This window comes from Leptonotus elevatus, chromosome 10, assembly GCF_054856555.1.
Source record: "Leptonotus elevatus isolate MCC_2025b chromosome 10, RoL_Lele_1.0, whole genome shotgun sequence".
NCBI lineage: Eukaryota > Metazoa > Chordata > Actinopteri > Syngnathiformes > Syngnathidae > Leptonotus > Leptonotus elevatus.
The window spans coordinates 14,542,718-14,564,399 of NC_141248.1; the positions used below are offsets into that span (position 1 = coordinate 14,542,718).

General features: G+C 38.9%; 1 protein-coding gene across 7 annotated transcripts in view; it reads right to left on the reverse strand.

The window, feature by feature from the left end:
- Positions 1-17: 17 nt before the first annotated feature.
- Positions 18-21,682, reverse strand: part of ampd2a (adenosine monophosphate deaminase 2a) — a 28,125-nt gene continuing 6,460 nt past the window's right edge. For 5 of the 7 annotated variants that reach the window (XM_086086132.1, XM_086086133.1, XM_086086131.1 and 2 more), the window contains 17 exons: positions 12,361-12,491; positions 10,890-11,020; positions 9,952-10,020; positions 9,588-9,699; positions 9,286-9,472; positions 8,014-8,155; positions 7,844-7,933; positions 6,782-6,911; positions 6,456-6,650; positions 6,212-6,343; positions 5,913-6,076; positions 5,623-5,749; positions 5,381-5,544; positions 5,180-5,300; positions 4,287-4,460; positions 4,100-4,210; positions 18-3,043 (listed from right to left, as the gene is read on the reverse strand). In XM_086086132.1, coding sequence (XP_085942258.1) covers positions 2,828-3,043; positions 4,100-4,210; positions 4,287-4,460; positions 5,180-5,300; positions 5,381-5,544; positions 5,623-5,749; positions 5,913-6,076; positions 6,212-6,343; positions 6,456-6,650; positions 6,782-6,911; positions 7,844-7,933; positions 8,014-8,155; positions 9,286-9,472; positions 9,588-9,699; positions 9,952-10,020; positions 10,890-11,020; positions 12,361-12,491 — 2,396 coding nt within the window. In that variant the 3' untranslated portion in view covers positions 18-2,827. Of the gene's footprint in view, positions 3,044-4,099; positions 4,211-4,286; positions 4,461-5,179; positions 5,301-5,380; positions 5,545-5,622; positions 5,750-5,912; positions 6,077-6,211; positions 6,344-6,455; positions 6,651-6,781; positions 6,912-7,843; positions 7,934-8,013; positions 8,156-9,285; positions 9,473-9,587; positions 9,700-9,951; positions 10,021-10,889; positions 11,021-12,360; positions 12,492-18,627; positions 19,029-21,682 lie in introns of those variants that run through there. The other 2 variants (XM_086086135.1, XM_086086130.1) reach the window with 2 other exon arrangements.

The following is a 21,682-nucleotide window of genomic DNA, read 5'->3' on the forward strand; positions in this document are numbered from 1 at the left end:
AACTAATCACAGCCTCATAGTAGTACATCATGGAGAAACGTGCTTTATTTTAACTGCTCAGACATAACATGTTAACTCTCTTCAAAGATTTACGAATTTGTTGCGTGTTGATAAGTTCACTACAGACTGATAGTAGGCAGGAAAAAAAAAGCATTGGGACACTCCATTAACAATCACTAACACCATAGAAACCTTTTTGAAAAACTGTCATTCATGTAATGAGAAATTAACTAAAAGATTAGGCCTTGTGAGGTAGGACGAGCTATATTGTGATCCACAGTATATCCTGTGTAAATCAGACAATAATCTACCAATTTAGTATTTTGACATGGTCTCGACTCTTGACAAATCAATCCATGTCGATTTTTGCTTTAAACAAAACAACTGCTGGCCAGATTAGCAATTTAATTGGAAGGATGGAATCCATTTGTTTCCCTTTGAGCTACAAAATCAGTGAAATCTGCAACTGACTAATTGTTGCCTAATTTTGGACCATACATCTATGGCGCCATCTACTGGTAAATCGAGGGTGATACCTTTGTCACCTTTGGCCGTTTTTCACTGTATCAGATGCGTAATAAAAACAGCAACATAAAAATTAGTTAAGCAATAACAATGACCAAGCAGCAAAACAATTATGTTAAACATCAACAGAATCAGATTAATATGACTAATAATACAAATAATAATCAAATGTACCCTTTTAAAAATACTTTGTAATTGTATATAAGGCCAACAGTCTCGCACTTAGCGGCACATTCACAACACACCTGCAGTGCATCTCATTAGCTTAGCGTAGCAGCAACATAACAAAATAGCGAGAAATGAAGTGAAGAAAAGCTTTGCCTCTGCGACGACAATAATGACCGCTTTTGATTAAAACTTTCAGAGGGACATTGAATTAACTTCCCTGCAGTCTGATGTGGTGTGCTTGTTTATTGAAGCATTCGCAAATTCACTCACTTTTGTGCTCTGGCCAACATGATATCTCATCTATAAGTATTGCTTTGGCGCCATCATGTGGCAACCTGGTGCCAAGGAACTACATGTATACTTCAAACCCGTGTGAGTGGCATTTTATTTTGAAATAGCCTGGTCAGAACCATCAAAAAGCCCAAAACGGGTCACAATACCACCTACGTTAAATTAAGTAAGGTTTTTTTTTGTAATAGAATAGTAGTGCTTTGTTGCCATCTTGTGGTATTGACAGACAATTACAAACCTTTTTAACAGGGGTACCAAATACTTGCAGGTCAGGGCTTGGTCCCTATCCTTTGCGAATAGTGGGGACCATTGTACAGTGGTGCCTTGAGATACGAGTTTAAATAGTTAATGCCATGCTTGTAAGTCAAAACTCTTGTATCTCAAATCATCTTTCTCTATTGAAGTGGATGAAAATACCATAAAATCAGTTTCAGCCCCCCCCACCCCCCAACCCTTTAATAAGGAAGCTAAGTAAATCTATATGGATGTAATATAATATAGGACCATGTAGAAATAACAGTTTGTGCATGATTATTGAGGTTCCTTGAGTGTGTGACGTGTTCTTCACAGAGGATTACAAAAAAAAGAAAAAAGTGTGAGCATTGTTGTATTATCTACAGGAGCTGCATCTGTTGCTTTAAGTGTTATAACGCCACCACATAGATGCTATTTGTTACCCCATCTCTGTCATTTTGCATCGTCTGTGAGCATTAAGCCAAGTGGGCTTAAGGCAAAGCTCTAAAAAAAAAAAAAAAAAAAAAAAAAAAAAGCCAGGTCACTCGTATCTCAAGGCACCACCGTACTTGCTATTGAATCCTTTAAATACATGCTTGGTGGCCAGAATGACATCATCGAGGTTATAGGTCATTCCACGAGGTGAGACAAGTATTGTCGCTACAAGTGCCAAGTCTATATTACCATGACCCAGCATGGTGTGCCCATATAAGGTCAGTGAGCTGATAGAAATACTAAACATAACATTCAAAAGTTTGGGGGTTCACTTAGAAATGCTGTTAGGACAAAAATGACTTAAGAATGTGAGCCCAAAGTGAGTGTATGTCTATGCAAACTCGAGCTGGTTGGTGGGCATGCTGCCTTACGTTACAGCTCGCTGTAAAAAAGCAGTCGTTGAATCAACATGCAGGCATGCGTGCAAAAAAAAAAAAAAAAAAAATCTCCTTCAGTTGGGTGCATGCCGCCAGGTGGCTTCAGTTCCACTCATCTGAACGATCAATTCTAGATGCAGATAATGCTGCATGAAGAAGAATGAACAAGGCACTGTGAACATTTGGTGCATACGTACAGTGCGATGCATGCAAAGGAACAATCTTTTTGAAAAAGATTTCAGCCCAATGAGGAATGAGTGCGGACGGAGCGCTCTTCATGGCCACAGTGAGGTAAAGAAACTCTCCTCCTGCTCGGATGCTTATTTTATTTCTGGTTCAAGTCCCACGAGAATACAAGTAGGCCTTCATTCTCTTTCTCTCTCTTAATGGAATGTTTACTTTGCAGAATTCTGCCAGAAGCGCAAAGGAATAAGAATCGGGCTTGTCGCTGTGCTTTTGGGCTGCAAACGTTTGTGCAGTGTGTCCGACATTCATGGAGAACATACGAGACTATTGACTATGATGCATCACAGTGAGTAGCATGGATGGATGGATGAGTGGATGGATGGATGGATAAATGGATGGATGTCAAAACCCCGGCTGACCTTCACGATGCCGGTTAATGGTCAAAATGTGGGTTTGAAGTGCGCAGGCGGGACTAGTTCCTTACGACAACCTCGGGTGTCATGGATGACGGCTGGTGTGTTTTTTTTTTTGTTTTTTTTTACTGGGGAAGCTCAGCGGCACCCGGGCAGGGGGCCCATGCACAGCGAGTCCTCCTCTCTGATGGTCTCCAGCTCCTCGGTGCGCACGGCATGCGTGATGAGCTGCAACTCCTCGGAGAGCGTCTCGCTGCGGTACGCCACCCGGATGTCGGGGAGGTTGGTGCGGCGGATGTCGTTGCTCACGGGGCCCTCTTTGTAATAGCTGGGGCCCAGCCAGTAGCTTTTGGCCTGGAGACACAACAAGAGTGGGGTCGTCACATGATAGTCGTACACGATTTGATTGCGCTTCAACTGTGTGCTTGTTTTGTCTTGACGCAATGGAGGAATTATGGATTTTTTTTGCAATAATTGACTGCATTATAATGAGTAACAAACTTTAGGCAGCATTTATTTAATTCAGACCGCGACCAATCTAGTAAGCCCCTTATTTTGTTTCTCCCCCAAAGCAAAACATTTATTTATTTATATTTTGGGGGATTTTTTAACAAACCAAATTAAGTCTTAAAAAAACAATGACTTTGACTTTGAATTTGATGAAAAATTGTTTGTAATTTTTGAGGAATATTTATTGGTAACAAACCACCCAAAAATCTTTTAAAAAAAACGAAATTTCCACGACAACTGGAAGAAATGGGGGGGGGGGGAATAAATAAATAAATATATATATATATATATATATATATAATGAAAATGAATACATATTATTATTATTATTAACAACAACAATAAATCTAGATATATTCAAATCCATGGGTGCTGAACAGGGAGTCGACTGTAGTTTTAAGTTGTAATATCATTATTCACCACTAGATGGAATACTTAGTGCTTAGTTGCATTTACAATGGGTCTTAAACAGCTAAGTCAAAAAAAATTGTGCAGATTTTGAGTGATATGCAGGACAAACAGTACCTCAATAATATTAACATTTTGAATGAGTGGATTTTTGTATGAGAAAAAAAATGCACAAGATGAGTTCTTGCACTTAATGTTAGTTTAATGCTCTGTAATTTTGTGCCGCCTTTGAATGGCTATTTTTATGCAAGAAAGCCCTCTGCGATGAGAATAAAAATAACAATATGTGATTATTTCGGGTTAGGATAGTGGATCATTGAATAATGTATTATCAAAAAATATATATATATTAAGAGCACATACTTTGCACGTATTAAAAGAAATACAAGACTATCTCCTACTTCGGGCGTACATGGCTTTTTGTATTGGCATGTACTGTACAGATAAGTGTAAAAAAAACATGACTTGCTTAAAATCAAGAAAATAGCTTACCTTGTGTGAAAAGCCGCTCATAAGAACACTGTTTCTCGCCAGCTCGCACATGTCACAGGAACTTAACTTCCACACTTGAGTCGCAATGCTGTACTCCTCCATGAGAGGCTCCTGGACACACGCTTCTTGTTACTCCTGACCAACAATTACACAAAGCGTATTCATTGGGGCGGGTCCTCACGCTGACCTTGGTGAAGTGGAACTGGAGGGGGTCGTCCGTGGACAGGGATATCACGAGGCCTCTTGACAGGTACTCCGGCAGCGGATTGCGGTGGTAGCTCAGGAACAGGCTGTTGTTGCTCAGAGGGGACATGGCGATGCCGATCTGGGCCAGGTAGTATAAATACTGCAGCACAGGTGCCTGAGGGGAAAACAGCAAATACATTTGTTAATGGAAGTGAGAGTGAGTCTTACACTTTGCTTCACTAATTAAAAATGTCTTTGGGTGAGAAGCGTGTAGTAGAGCCCAACAGATATCCCCCAAAATACTAATAACATTTGACTGGTTAACAATACTTTGTCCAATAGTTGTTGTTTAACTTTAGAACAGAAAGAGGAAAAAAAAGGCAATAATTTTTGTTTTATGCTGTAATTTGATTTAAAAAAATAAATAAATAAATATATATATATATAAAAAGGCAGCTTTTTTTAAATTCAAATCTTTGACATTTCTGGCAATTTCATGTATATGGTAATATCTGGTCGGTGCTGGATTTCATTTATTTTAAATAGGTTTTAGGTGAACTAATGAGTACACACTCACATGCACACACACACACACACACATACGTGCATATACAAAATAGAAAAAAAAGAAAAAAAAAGGTAATGTTTTGCTTTTCATCTTCCTTTTTGTACATGTAATGTAAATGTAAATCAATTCATTTAAAGAATATTTTATCTAAAAATATATATATATATATACATGTAAAAAGTAGAGATCCTAAACGAGAGGGACTAAAAGAGCCACAGGTTGCAAACCCCCCGTTTTGACAGATTAATTGGTACAGTGAACCTCCATTTACAGCAAGGGATAAATTCCACATACCAGTGTATGGATAAGACGGGTGTGGTACCAACCTTTCTAAGCAGCAGACCATGGGAGATGTTCTCTGACAGCATGAAGCCAGACACCAGGTGGTGGATTGGACCGGCCTCCCCACAGTGGGGTCGCAGCACAAAGGTATGAAAGCCTCGCCTCCTGTTTTAGACAGATTTGGAAAATGATATAGTTGAAATGTTGTTGATGTTCTTCATTGCATGATGTGGGCAGAACGTCACCTGCGCAGGTGGTTGAGCACGGTCATGTTGGCGTAGGTGTAGTAGAGGTAGTAGGAGTAGGGCGGGTTGTCTTCCTCTCTCCAGTTGGCTGGCAGAGGGCTGTCCAGATTGAAAATGTGGTGCTCAGGTTTGGACTCGTCATCCACGCTGTCGAAGCCCACCACCTGTATGTAAGGAACGCCCCGCGGCATTTAGTCCGGACAGGTTCGAATCGCAACTATAAATGTGGAATGGGCGCTTACGTGCTCCAGGAAGAGATGCAGCTCAGGATGACTTTGAGGGTTGATGGTGACTTCAAAAAGCGGCAGGAAGATGTTCTCCAGCATCTCCTGGAAATTAGCCAGTTGCTTCTTTGTGTGATACACGTCACTGTGGGGGGGATTATTGTAGGAATTTGTTTAAAAAAAAAAAGGCTGAGGCTGGGCAGACCTCAGTCAAGCTTAATGTGTATCACCAACAAAATGTTCCACTTTAATAGAAATAAGCCAGACCAATTGTAAATGGGTTCTTCCGTAATTCAAGTGTTACTTACAAAAGTCGGGGCACCTGGATGAGCCAGCGCACATTATCGGAATACACCCGATGTTTGACAGCCCACTTGGCCAGCTTTTCCCATTCGTCTCTGGAGCGGCCGTAGATGGAGAGCCGCAGCTCCGAGTTCTGGTACTTGCTCTCCTCGAGGTCAAACATAACCTCCTGCGCAAACAAAATCAGGGCTTATTCTTGTAAGCGGCTTGTTGATAGCATGTTCAAATTTAAAGTCTTAAAAGCCGATGGGACTGAACGCATGTTCTGATTAGCAAATGAGGCAGCAAGATGCTTTTTGCACACCTTGACTATGTGTGCAAAGTATTTCCCCTCAACGTGATTGTCAGTTTTGATGAATATCTCTCTGAGGATGGATTCTCCGATGGGGTTGTATTTGGCGTTGAACTTGTCAAAGCGATGGAATGTGTTTCGATCCTGTAAAAAACAAAAACCAGGGGGGAAAAAAAAGAAGAAAAAAAAAGAGTCCAGTTTATTATTATTTCCTCACACGGCTTGATAATTGCTCCTCCTCGTTCCGATTCCTCACCGCATGCATGTCAAGCGTGTCCACGCTCAAGTCGAAAGCCGTCAGGTTCATCGTCTCGAACACCTCCTTGAGGGTCTGACCCCGGCCGCGCTCAATGTGAACAATCTCCCCGGGGTATTTTTTCATGGCCCTCTTGATGAAGCGCAGCAGGTGCTTCTGGTTCATGCAGGAAGACGCGTGTATGTGCGTGTCTACCTGCAGTCGCACATTTAATGATTTCAATATTCAAATGACAATCCATAAATTACAGCAAAGCATCAGTCATTTAGTTAAAGTTTGGTTATTGTTGTTTAGCCAGCAATGAGCATCGTTTTGATGGATCTTACTTTGCGTATGTTGTAAAAGTCTCTATGAGGAACTTTCTTCTGTGCTGCCAGCTCCTTCATCTCATTTAGGAGGATGTGCATTTGATATTTAGAGCTTAAATATTGGAGGCGCCGGTAGCAAAAGGATTTCCTGTTAGAACATATGGGGAGGAAAAAAGTTAAAATAGATGGCAAGAGACAATCACATGGTAGAGCTTGGTAGTCCTTCAAAGGGCAAGGAACCATATTTGTGGCATATTTGTGTGATTAAAAGTTAAACTTAAGTAAGTAACTGAATTGTATTAACTATAGTTGAGTCACTTAACTCATTAACTGCCATTGACGCCTATAAACGTCAACAATTCATTTGAACTATTTCTATTGTGATTAATCGCGAGTTAACTAGTGAAGTAATGCGATTAAAAACTTTAGCCTGACGCTCTTTAATAATATTTACTTTCTCTACCGTTGATGGCTATAAACGTCAAAAATTAATTTGAACTATTTCTATTAGTTTAACATTTTTTCCACTTTTGTCAACAAGAGTATGAAAACCTAGAATTTTTATATTGTACATTTAGAACATATAGAATTTGTGATTAATCGTGAGTTAACTAGTGAAGTCATGTGATTAATTACAATTGAAAACATTTAATCGCCTCTTGCCCCTAATTTGTAATCATCTTTTTTTTTTTAATGAATTTATGGCAGTGAATTAGTTAATATAAATTACATAAAATATCTATATTTTATTTCATACAGTTTATTATATAGAAATATCATTACAAAATACACTCGGTGATTACATATTGTGAAAAAAAAAAGAGAAAAATAAACTTGTCAAAATACTACTATACTACAATAACTAAATGCATATTTTAACAATTCTACATTTTTACAATAATTATAGATTATTTGGACATTTTGAAGTCACCAATATGTAGATTGTCACCCAGAATGTGGATCACCTCTGCTAGAATGAATTTACAGTTGTGCTCATAGGTTTACATACCACTAGGTATGAAAAGCCTAAAGCTGTCAATTAACCCGAACAAAAAAATAAATAAATGTACTAATACTTACACGGGGCCGTTAATGATGAGGGCCATCATTACATTCATGTCTGCTATATATTCTTTCAGGTCAGGATAAGACAGGTCTAATAGCGTACTTCTGAAAACACAGATATGATGGTAAATGTTAGATTACATAAGCACTGTTGAAGTATATTTGCCCATACAAAAGACACATACTCGTCCATGGTGGTCTTCTTGGTATAAACATGCATTATCCCATCTATCATCTTGCAACCGTATTCCGTATCTGAAGGAAGACTTTTAGGGTCCAGATTGTCGTAAGGGTGTGTCTCAGAAACGGGTGGGTGGACGGGGGCATCTGTGCAAAAAAAAAAATAAATAAATAAATAAATAAATAAATGGAGAAGTTGCGTCATCTCAGATGCTGTGTTCAAAACCGTAGCACAGAACTTGCTTGTCAAAATGTCTCATTCAAGTGATCTAATCATGTAAAAACAACATGACTTATTTTGGGATCTCTCTCCTTTTGCGTCACACACAGGGTGGTGTAGCCTAAAGGGAAAAAAACATCAGTGCTCGTTTTGCCTTGCTTGTCTTGGAGGAATTATGGATTTTTTGCAATGCTTGCACTCAATTATAATGAGAAACAAGCTTTATTATTAACATATGAAGGCAACATTTATTTATTAAATCAGGGCATCTTAATACATTTCCGCCATCCCCCATCCCTAATTTTGAGGGATTCAAAAATAAAAAATAAATTTTTTAAACAAAACCCGAAATTTTTTGGGGGAAAAAATTGCTTAAGGAGATTCAAATTTATTTATGTTCATTTGGGGGGATTTTTTATTTGTATTTTTTTACAAACTTAAAAAAATATTTTTTTTAAATACTGATGCATATTCAATATACATTTTCTACAAAAAAACGTGGGAAATTGAGAAAAAATCCTGGGAAAAATAACAAAATTTAAAAAAAATCTAAAAATAAATTACAAATAAATAAATGCAATAAATCTGAGCATGTTCAAAGAAAATTCATCATATTCTAAAGAAAAAAAAAACATCAGCGAAGCTAACGGGGGAAACAGCTTCAATTTGCTATGGAGCATAAAGAATGGACTCTGGAACAAAAACATTAAGACTCATGTGGTCTGATGAGACCAGATAAGGCAAAAAGAAATTAGGTCAGATGACTACAAGTCTGAATGAGCAAATTTGTCCCATGATGGCACAGATATTTCAGAATGAAATGCCAAAATCCATGAGAGTTGATTACACAGTACACAGCACACTTTGACACCACGCAGAACCTGAGACCCTAACATCATTAAAAATCATTGTGATATGTGATGAAAACAAAACGGCATCTTGACTATCCCCTCACCATGAATGACATTCCACAAGCATATCAAACCGATTCCCACGGCGCAATCAAAGCTAGGCCCAATATTACCTCCCTGTCACAGTTAGTGAATGCATGCGTTACCAGCATCGACGGGAGTCTCGGGGAATTTGTCATAGATTCCCAAGTCCAGCGGCTTCAAGCCAAGGTCCTGCAAGGCGTGAGCCGTGGTCTTGCAAAAGGACTGCAAAGACCTGTTGATGTACTTCTCTCGAATGAACAACGCCTTCACCACACACTTGGCAGCATCAACCAGATCAGTGAAGGGCACCTGAGGAGATTTGAAATCAAGATTGAGGAGAGGAGGGGTAGCGGGATAACATCTTCAGAATTACAGTACTATTTTGTTTTGTTTTTTTCCTCTCTAAAAAAAACCACTTCCTCACCCCGCATTTTTCCTCTCCAGATATTGAAACCCGCTGATACTCCCTCACCATTGGCATTTCCCGCTCCTCAATGCCATTATCAACGGCATCAACGCTCTTCTCCTTCATTAACCTTAATAGTGGCAGAAAGGGCAGTTGTGAGTTTAAAATCAAGTCAGTGGAGTTTCATACCACTGCATAAACATAGGAACATTGCTAAATTAATCTCTGGTAGTGTCCATTAAATACTTCGGTAAATAATCATTTTCAGCACAAATACGTGAAATTGGATGATCTCTCGTCACACGCGAACCGCATTGGTCAGGACTCCCTGATGCATTGAAATCGAAGAGCAAATCACAAAGGGGAAGCAGCGCACACTCACTCAAGGTCCGTGGCACTGTCGATTTTCATGAAGTCCTGTTTGGCACGGACCAAGATCTCGGGTTCAAGCCTTGGCGTGAGAGGCGGCAGCGCAGGGAAGCGTGAAAAAGGGACGGCGGCAAGGGACAAATTAGAGGTTAAGCACACTAACAGAGTGAACAATGGCGTATGCGCTACACACACACACGCGCACACACACAAGCTGCCTAAAGCATTTACGTAATCAAAGTGATTGTCAGAGACATGATCACCCAAATCATCAGATTAGTGATGCACATAGCGCCAACCTGTCTCCTTATGTTGTGTGTGGTCTTGTTTTTGTAACATAGTGGGGCCAACATTCTAGGATTTCACAGGAGGTGCCCACCCGTCCATGTGGGCCCCACAAGTTTAGACTTCATTTTGAGGGTTAAGACTTGGTTTTCGAGTTTAGGTTTGAATTGGGTTATGGTTGAGGTTAGGGTAAGGAATAGAGGTAGGCAATCATTTTTGATGGTTGGGGTTAGGGGAAGGGGCTAGTAAATGCATTATGTCAATGAGATGGCCCCACAAAGATAGTAAAACAAACCTGTGTGTGTGTGTGGGTGTGTGGGTGTGCTTGTACATACTACATTGTGAAGACCAAAATACGTCTTTAACCAACAGATTGAGGACATTTTGGCCAGTCCTCACAACTCAAGACCTCTTTTTCAGGGTCAAGACTTGGTTTTAGAGTTTAGCTTTGTGTGTGTGTGTGTGTGTGTGTGTGTGTGTGTGTGTGTGTGTGTGTGTGTGTGTGTGTGTGTGTGTGTGTGTGTGTGTGTGTGTGTGTGTGTGTGTGTGTGTGTGTGTGTGTGTGTGTGTGTCCAAGCGAGTAAGCACAAGTGAAAGCCAAAACATTGTGTGCTATATCGAAGAATGCAATATGCAGCGTTAGTACGCGTGCTTGAAGTTCCTCACTTAATGTCCTGACTGATCTGCCTCTCGAGACGGTGCCGGCGCTCTTCCAGCTGCTCGATGGGGCTGTCCTCTGGGAACTCATAGGGGGCGCTGCGCATCTCACTTTCTGCCATGCTGCGTGTGAACAGCTCCTGGGGGCAGCATCAAAAACGCAGGCGTCAACATGTTGCAGAGTAAAAACAAACAAGAAGGAAGAAGACCTCTGCCAAGGCCAAATCATTAATCATTGGCAAGGTCAATGTTGCAGAGAGGCTAAGATCTGGGTAAGTTCAAGAAGCTCAAGTGTCATCTAGATGCAGAATTTCGCAATATTACGAGCATAATGTTGTGATTTCAAAATGACCATTAAAAAAAAATCTAACAGTCTGGTAGTTTCTGCTTTTTCACTGGTATATTATCAGCAACAGCGTAAAATGTGTTTTAAAGAGGTACACATATGGCATGTGTTGTTATAATTGTTACTAGATTATATATATATATATATATATATATATATATATATATATATATAAATAATTAATATTTAGTATAGTAATTTTCAATAAATAAATGAATATATGTTAAAAGGACATTTGACTCATTGAGCCATTTTCAGCAGTAAAAAGTTTATATTTTATCCAGAATTAATTTGATAACGTCAATTTATTTTCCAATTGCTGTCGACTGAGTAGGTAACATCCAATCACGGCTCACCTGTTTTCTGGGTTGGGTCAGCAAACTGAGCCATGATTGGTCGTTACCTACTTCCTCAGCACAGGTGATTTCATCTTCAATTGAAAAAAATTTTTTTTTTTAAAAGGTATTAATTGTACATGAAAAATAATGAAGTTATAAAATTCATTAATTTTACTGTTGAAAATGGCTCAATGAGTCACGTATCCCTTTAACATTCTTCTTCTGTTTTAATTCTTAAAAAGTCACAAGTGTCCCATCACTGGTGAGCTATTTTTAGAACACACCCGTGGGCTACTCATGTTGTCCTACGGGGTAACTAGTACCGCTGGCACCATTTAAAAGTGTTTTAATTTTTTTTTTGTTATTAAACAAAGCGCATTAATTAACAGAGCAAAAAGGCATCCATGTTTGCAGTCTCTTTCATCTTGCCCCCTCTTCAGCCAATCATATTGTGCCCTGCTTAGAATTTCCTTCACAGCCGGTCTGTTTTTGAAACCTTTACTTTTTCAATCCACACTAAACTTGCAAATTACAACTTTATTCTTGCAAATGAGGACTTCTCATACTATTCTGACTTTATTATTGTAATAGAAAAATAAATTTAAATCCACATATACGGACTTATTTATTTAAAATTGAGTATTTGTGAGCTGTGTTAAAACATCCTTCATAATTTATGAAGACATTATTCTCAAATAAATTAAACCGTATCGTAATTACAACTTTTGGCCTGTGATTCTATAAGTTTATTCCCATCATAAAAAAAAAGAATGCACACAGCCATAAATGAACTCACCTCTGCAATTTCTTTGTACTTCTCTTCCATGGAGGTGCGCAGGTCAACCGGGAAGTTCTTCAAAGAAACAGGGGTGCCTGGGAGGGAACGTTGGGGCCTGAGAGGTTTGGACCCAGATACACCGCACAGATCTGCAGGCAAACCAGATTCACTTGTCACTGATTACAGTAGAGGGGGCGGGATAGAGTGCTTTTAAACAGCCAGTGCTAAACCTCGTTTGTTATTGTTAAATTATTGATTACATACATACAAGCGCCAAAGGATTATTGTTTATGTAGAGGCAGGATTTTGATGTCTGGAGCTATTTTGCTGGATCACGTGAGAATGCGCAAGTTGCGTGTCCAATGTTTGAGTCAGCCAGGGTAAATAAAACTGCGCACACTAATGTGGTGGCGATACACATGGGCCATATGTGGGGTGTTCCAGACCATGGCTAAATCCCAAACAATGACATCAATCATTTGAATCACTTCGGTCTGAAGTTGAAACAGCTGAAACGGGAGACATTGTGCTTAAAGTCAACAGCCGACAAAACAAACAACTGCGCAATTTTGGACACAAATAGAAAAGGGTAAACGTGTGGTCGACCCAACATTCCAGTGTGTGTGATGGTGACGTGTTCTTTTAGTAAGCAAAAATTTAAGTCTCGTTTTTTTCCGCTGTATAAAATATTGGACTTGGAAATATTGCAGGTATTTAGTCAGAAATTCAGCTGTCAAGAGATCAACTAAATAATTAACTCATTCACTGCCATAAATTCATTAAAAAAAAAGAAGATTATTAAAAATAAGGGGCAAGGGGCGGTTACAATTGTTAATTGTAATTAATCGCCTGACTTCACTAGTTAACTCGCGATTAATCACAAATTTCATATCTGTTCTAAATGTACAATAAAAAAAATTCTAGGCTTTCATACTTTTGTTAACAAAAGTGGGAAAAAATGTTAAACTAATAGAAATAGTTCAAATGAATTGTTGACGTTTATAGCCGTCAATGGCAGTGAATGAGTTAATTAATCTCACAATTTTGTATAATTAATTGCGATTAATCACATTTTTCAACTTCTGCTTCTAATTTTTTTTCAAAGCCTGTAACAGATATTTACTTGAGTAAAATCTCAGATTTCATGTTAAATCAAAAAACGAAAAGTATATTTATCATCAAAGATTGTTCTAATCGCTTTCTTTGATCCTTGAATAGAATACTTCTATAATATACAACCGTTAAACAAAACCATCAAAATGGAATCAGCTCTACAGGCCATCTTTTTTTTTTTCCTCATCGAAACAATCAGAACTTCTCGCTTCCAGGTGCTCACAAGCAGCGCACTTCAAAAGGGTCGATTTGCGTGGCGAGAACTTGAGCGGGGTATTTCGCTCTGAGATGATACACCAAAGAAGTACAACTAATATGTTATTTGAAATGTTGGCTTTGTAAAGTGCACAAATTATTGAGATTTGTCCAACAAGTGTCAAGTCAAACTGAAAACCAAACTACTTATAATCCGTGTTTGTCTGTCTTCGCGTCAGTGGCTAAGTTTGCCGCAACAGGAAGTAAATAAAACAGAGTTCCTTTTTGCAACGCTTTAAAGAATTTAAATGAATCTCCAGAGTTCTCACTTTAATTTTGACAGCCCTAGTCAAAACATGAACAAAAAAACCCTCTATATTAGGAGAACAACAGCCACCGAGCACTTAACGGCCATCATCAGCCCGACCTGAAGGCCGACACAATAGCAGCGACAAAATAAGCCTTTTAAAAGGGTTAAGAACCACTACAATATTGCATGGAAAGCCATTTGAAGGGTCCTAAATGTTACTCACACTAGGGCCACACTGGAAAAAAAACAAACAAGTACCCAACTCAATAGGATTGGGCTGTACAAGCACCTGAGGATGACAGAGGAGTTTTCCGTCGACTCGACCTGCCGCAAACAGATGGCGGCGTCCACTCCAGACCAAAGCCAACAAAATGGAAGAAAACTAGTGAACACCCTAGAAACCAACGCTTCAAAGAAAGCTCGTCTCAGAAGTAGATTCCGTCCTCAGTCATGAACTTGGAAAGTAGCCTATGAAATGGATGCGTTCGCTCACTATAAGCGAAGAGATGAGCCGAGGACAGTGACGCCGTAAAACATGTCAACACCCGCAGAGTCCTCCTCAGTTTAGCATGCAGTAATCCCCCGGCGTGTCCGCCACAGATGCCTCTTAATCTAGCAACCCTGAAACTATTTATCTGTCACATCATGTGACTGCACCAGGGGGACACGTCCATCCCAGCAACAGGCGCCCTATGAGAAAAACACAAACTTGTTTTCGCAGTCATAAACAATGACTGCCTTCCAAATCGCAATCTAAGTTTGATGCTTTTCAATGCTTGCGTTGACAAGTTCTGTGCGGACAAAGACGTCGCCTGGTCTGTAAACAACACATCTTGGCATCGGTTTAGCTTGGGGCGTCTCGACAGAGTGGTCCAAACGACTTGACTGTTTTCATTTCCTCCTCTTGCTAGAACCCTAGCGAAGTCCCAATAGAGGCATTTCTTTGGTCGACGTGTGAACGTGTTGCTAGGGGGTCGAGAAAGCTCCTCACCTCAAAAATGTTGTTTGTGTGAGTATATTTTTGAAAAACTTTCTGCTCTGCCCAATCATACCCCTCGTAATGTTCAAGCCTAAAGGCCCTGTCGCCCAGTTTCAGACATTTTACGAGTCCAACAAAAGCAAAGTTAGTTGCGGTAAAAACTAGTTCTCAACATGAACTTGTTTACCTACACTACAGTCAATCTTTTGACTGGCAATGTATGGCCTCAACATACTTCAAATTGCGGTATTTCTCACACATTGTTCAGCCTAAATATTAGGGGTGTGCCAAAAAAAAAAAAAAAAAAAAAAAATTGATTCTCATAAGAATCGCGATCCTCGTTTAGTAGGATTCAGAATCGATTTTAAATGTCCCAAAATCTATTTTATTTAAATTATTTTATACTGTCTTCCCTTTGTTTGTGTGTTACTTTATTGGGAGCGCTGTTCACGTTGTACCCAATTTGGCCACTGAGGAGCAGTGTAGTTCCACGCGGTCTGATACACTGTTAAGTTGTAGCCACATTAGAGAGTAGAAGGTTAAAAGTCACGATCAAGTTATTCCAATAAAAGTTGTTTTTTTGCAGCGTGAAGCCGTTCTTTTGAGTGATAAAAGTGCCACGAGTAGCGCGCTAATTAGCATTAGCGAGTCAGACTGGAGTAGATCATTACGATTCCTTGAACATCTATAAATTGAAGCAAAAATCAGTGTCAATCAAATCATTTTGAATCAAAAATCGTTCTTGATCGAAAATCGATTCTGAATAGAATCGCATACCCAAAAATTGGAATCGAATCGTGAGACATTCAAAGATTCCCACCTCTACTAAATATGCCATAAAACGATTATATAGGGTTAGCCACTGCAGAGAAATAGTGAGCTTCCGCTACAGGAAGTCTTACACTTCTCTCCATTTGCGCTCAAGTTGTGATTGGCTTATGGCTACTGATTCAATCAACGGTTATCAAAGATGTGACATTTTGCTCAACGGTAATTTCGAGAAGAACAAGCGACGTACAGAGAGCGTTGCAGTGCTGCATCTGCGTGGATCTCATCCATGCGTCGCCAGCGGCCTTTAACCCCAGAGTACACAACGAGGCAGACGGAGTCATGCTAGGACACGAGAGCCCACGGCATTTTGTCAGCTATGCAACCAATTAGTGACACAAAAAGCCAAGAATAAAAAGCATGACAACAATGTTTTTATCCACATGTGCGGGTTAACGCGTGTTATTTATTGGCACACGCCTACATTGTCACGTGTCCTGTTCTACCATTGCATTCAAATATGCATTACATAACTTGTCATGATTACTTATGTAAAAACTATTGTCATGCATATTATTTTGACGAATTTTCAGGAACCCATGAAGTAGGGTGAGGCATAGGAAAATGAAAATGTAAAGTTAAATTTGGATGACGATTTAGGGGACAGGTTCAAGGATCAAGGATTTTACTTAAATACTTAAAAGGCCTGGGTTTAAAAAAAGATTAAAATAAATATTGAATCACTTTCCTTTTCGAGCCTGATTTCGATTCATGAAACAATCAATCGATTTTAATATCTCCTTTTCCCATGAAAAGAAAAAAATAATTTTAAGGCCAAATTTTGTTTGTATTTTACTCTTTTCTTGAAATTTACTGTTCACATGAATTTAAAAGTATTTTCTTACATTACATATTATATTATATATTAATTATTATAAAATACCTAACTTTTTGCACTTTTAGACAATTCAGATATTTTTTATTTATATTTACAATCATTGAATTATGAAAATATTTTCATCTCATCCTTGCTGATGTCAATGTTTGTGTAACACTTACTGTAAGTGATTATAAAACATGCCACTTCCATTAATAAACTTAATCATTTAACCAGTTACTGCCACTGCAAAATATAATTTAGAATTGAATGTTGGTGGATTTTTTTTTATCATGTCCTTGATATTTAGGAAGATTTGATTCTCCCTAATTAATCAATATCGGATTGAAGTGAATTAAATCGAACAAAGCAAAATCGAATCAAACAGAACTTTTGTGAATTGAAATCAAATCGATTGGGGAAATTTTAATCGATACTCAGCCCGAATGTTTAATATACAGTGAAAATTCATACTGTTCAATTTAAAACAGACACCATTTATCGGATCAGTGGAATAAGACATAAAATGTTATACAGTATTTAATTTTTATCTGTGTTTTGGAATAATTTGGGGGGCTTCGTTATTAATGTATTTTTTTTCAATGCATTTTAATTGGCCTCAATTATACATTGTTTTTCACTATTCGTGGGCCGGGCCAATCCCAATACCCTACAAATGGTGGCAGTCGAGTGTAAACAGAAAACTTGTTTAACTCATTAACTGCCATTGACGGCTATAAACGTCAAATTTTATTTTAACTATTTGTATTAGTTTAATTTTTTCCCCCACTTTTGTTGAAAATCTAGATTTTTTTTATTGTACATAAAATTTGTGACTAATCCCGAGTTAACTAGTGGCGTCATGCGATTAATTACAATTAAAAACTTTAATCGCCACGAATTTTTAATATTTTATTTTTATTTTACTCATTTACTGCCGTTGACGGCTATGAACGTCAAAAATTCATTTGAACATTTCTATTAGTTAAAAAAAAATTCCCCCACTTTTGTTAACAAGAGTATGAAAACCTATAATTTTTTTATTGTACATTTAGAACATATAGAATTTGTGATTAATCGTGAGTTAACTAGTGAAGTTAAAAACATTTAATCGCCCCTTGCCCATAATTTTTAATAATCTTTTTTTTAATGAATTTATGGCAGTGAATGAGTTAAATAGATATATTATTGCACCATCATATTATAATTTTTTCCCATTCCCTGATTGGCCCAAAAATCCTGATCGTGTAAAGCCGAATTTTATGATTGTATTTTTTCCCTTTAGAGATTTCACTTTCTTCCCTTAGAGGCCAAAGAAAAACACAGATGCTCCTTTAGCAACCAAAGATGAGAATAAACCTCCACTTTAGGTCCTCGTCTTGAAAATGTTCTTGCAGGTGAACAAATGGACGTTTGCCATATGTAACTCTTGTTGGCAAACTGGATTTGTTAGTAGGTAGGATGGCATTTTGTTTACCGTCAGAGGAGTTTGACAGGAAACCTTGTCACGGCCTCTATGAGGAAACAGTAGACCACAGTCTATCATACACCATCACATAACACTAAATCACCAGCTGCTCACACGAAAACACTGGCCCTCAAAAACACTAATGTGTCTCTTCTCCCTAATGGCAATGACTGTCTGACTGCACAGTCTTGCAGCATGTGTGCAGCTCATTATGCTCGGAACTAATCAAGCCACTGGGGGGTGGGGGTTAAAGTACAGCACCATCGCAGATGCCCCGAACGTCCACCCACTGCAATAAACTCAAGCCCATCAAGCTTTGCTAAGATCAGCATCATAGCAACAGAGCAGCCGAGCAAACGCATGACGCAGCCGCCTCTTCCATATGTCCTTCCCCAGAAGGAAAACAGGCTGTCAGCATTATTACACCCCAACAAGAGTTTCCCAACACCTCATCTGGGGCTTGTGTAACATTCCTTGAACGATAAGAACCTTCGGTGTCGACCGTAAAGAAGATGCTGAAACTTGTAGAACAGTATTCGCGTTAAGAAATTATGAATGAGTGTAAGTTACAATACCTCCTTCTGCTTTCACAGTTACTGTCGCAGTGGCCTGCTCTGCGCTCCTGCGGGATGCTGGGACATGTAACTAGGCCTGGGACAGTCGATGTACCCTCCCCCGCTGGCCCGGTACACGACACAGAATGACAGCAAATAAGAGAACGAGCGCAGAGGAGAGATGGGATATTCTCCGTCCTACAACATAAGCTGCTCTCGCGCCAGGATCGCACAATGTCCCTTCTTTTTTCCTTTTGGCTTCTCCTGTTGTGCTGTCAGTATGGTGTTGAGTTGGCTCCCCCCACTCTTTTCAGACTTGAGCCCCTCTCGCTCTCTTTCTCTTTTTCCCTGCGTGCCTCTCAGCTGCTTCCTGGATTTCGCCGGTTTGTAGAGCATAAACAGCACCGACTTGAAGCAACCGGATTTAAATACTGGGCTGGAACAAACCACGTGGCAAAAAAAGGGAAGGGGGAGGGACCGGGCCGAACCACCTCAGCCTTCATTGTGCTTTAAAATGGAGGAGGCCACGCCTACTCTCCGACCGACCGACCTCCTCCTCCTCCTCCTCCTTGTAAACAAAGTTGCCTCTTGTTGACATATCTTTTTATTTCTAACGTGGAGGCAAACTTATTTATATGCTATGTTTGCAAAAATTATAACTTTGTTTTATCTTTGGTTATGTTTTTCCTGTTTTGATTCACTTGTAGCCAGGGGGGATGTTTCACAGCATGCAAATGAATCACTCTAAATATTAACTGTTATTCATTATTGTTAGCGTACATTACTATTTGCAGGGTTACGTGATAATGGGTACATCCTGAGGTTAATGGGGGTTTGAATCCGGGGCACTGTGACTTGCTCACGTGTTTTGTTTTGTTTTTTTAACATTAACTCATTCACTGCCATTGCTATAGACGTCCAAAATTCCTTTGAACAATTTCTATTAGTTAAAAAAAATGTTCTTCCATTTTTGTTAACAAGAGTATGAAAACCTAGATTTGGGGGGGGGGGGGGGGGGACAGATATAAAATTCGGGATTAATTGTGAGTTAACTAGTGAAGTTGTGCGATTAATTACAATTACAAATTTTAATTGCCTGATGCCCCACATTTTTTAATAATCTTTTCTTTAAAAAAATAATTATTTTTAATAATCTTAAAAAAAAGAAAAATAAAAAAAGATTATGAAAATTTTGGGGCGATAGGTGATTACAATTTTTATCGTAATTAATCGCATGACTTCACTAGTTAACTCAGTTAATCAAAAAAATTACATCTGTTCTAATACAATAAAAAAATATCTAGGTTTTCATACTTTTGTTAACAAAAGTGGGATTTTTTTAACTGCCCTTAGATGTGAATATTAATAATTGGGATTTATTTTAATTATAATAATAATTATTATTATTATTATTATGTGTCTGTACAGCACTTTGTGGTTCTATAAAATGCTAACCGATAATGAATACCGAGTAGTACGATACAGACATATACATTCTTACATAATAATGTATATTTGTTCATCTAGTGTATCTATGTTAGCAACATATAGTGAAAGGCAAAAATAATTAAATGCTCTTTCCTCGAGATAACAGAAGGTACAATTAATCTGTGTATCCACCATTTGATGTGCCATGAGAAATTTTTATATAAAAGATGTGCCTCGGCTCAGTTAAGGTTGGGAAACACTGATCCAGTCTTGCTTTTTCAGAGCGCTGATTTGTGGCACATGGGAGTAGCTGTGCTCTTTGTTTCCCAGTACAAGGAACAAAAACAGACATTGCAGCAGGGAGCTAATCTGGAACCTTGCACAAAAATTCCCGTGTGAATTCACCGCCAAAAAACGGACTCCTCACATCTGTGCACTTTGCGTCAATCTCTTTGGATCCAACAGATGGGTCCTCAAAACCCTTTATCTTCTCTACAGCTCATCATTCATAAATACAAACTAATATTACACACACAAATGGAAGTGAGCAGAACATATACACACTGAAGATCACACATTACCAAAGAAACAATTTTGAAAATCTCCTGCTTTGTGTCAGTGTCACTTTCACAATATATGCATAATATTGCAACCATGTTATATGACATGTGTCAAGGTACATACATTATGACAAGTCCAAAGGTGGATGCAATAAAAAAGAATGTTGCTTCACAATTGTGTTCTGACCGCACCTACAAGAAACTCATATTTAAAGCCAATTATAATAAAACTTATGAAGCTCATTATGCTCTTATAGCGAGGCAGACAGTATGTACATTACACAATACAACACTGCGTGCGTTTGCAATAAACATAGTGACAGTGAGCGAGAGTTGCTTCGACTTGCTGAGGTGACGGGATATGTCAAACGTCAGTCGACATGCCTTCGTTTGGGATCAAAGGAGATGGGAGTCCAACGAAAATGGATCTCTGAGACTTTACAAAAGGAAGTGGCTGAGGTGGGGATCAAGCAAAGTATCGAGCTTAACCGGATTTAAGCGGCGCAACGCAATCCATCATCCATCAAATGCTGTAAATCATCCCTGTTGACATGAATTGGTTTGTGCGATGACTCCGTACTGGGGCCTGCAGTGAGCATGTTTGCCGAGTACACCATGTGATCCAGCAGGGGGAATTCTTTCAAATCCACATTCATGCTGTGTGGGATTTAGTAAATTAATAAAGAAACAAAGGCTCCGTTCTCGCCGACGGTCGTCTCATTGTGTCCAGCAGATGTTTTATTATGTCTCCAGCTGAGTGTATTTGGGCCTGTGGGGGTGATTAGACACATACTGTGGCTCTGCGGAGGATCTGCTCGGCCTTGTATTATTATCTGTCCCACCTGTTAGGGTTATGGCTTCTGAGGCCCTCCCAGAATCCCTTTTCCACCACTGACAGACATTTTCTGTCATATACAAACAAGGTATACATAGCAGCAGAAGGGTGTCGAATTTACCATACAAACACCAAGTAAACTACTAAACACACCAAAGAAACTTATCAAAAACGTCTTTGATGTCATTTCATCTAAAAAGAAAAAAAAAGAGAAACCCAAGAAGTCATGAAGCGTTCACATAACTATAAAATT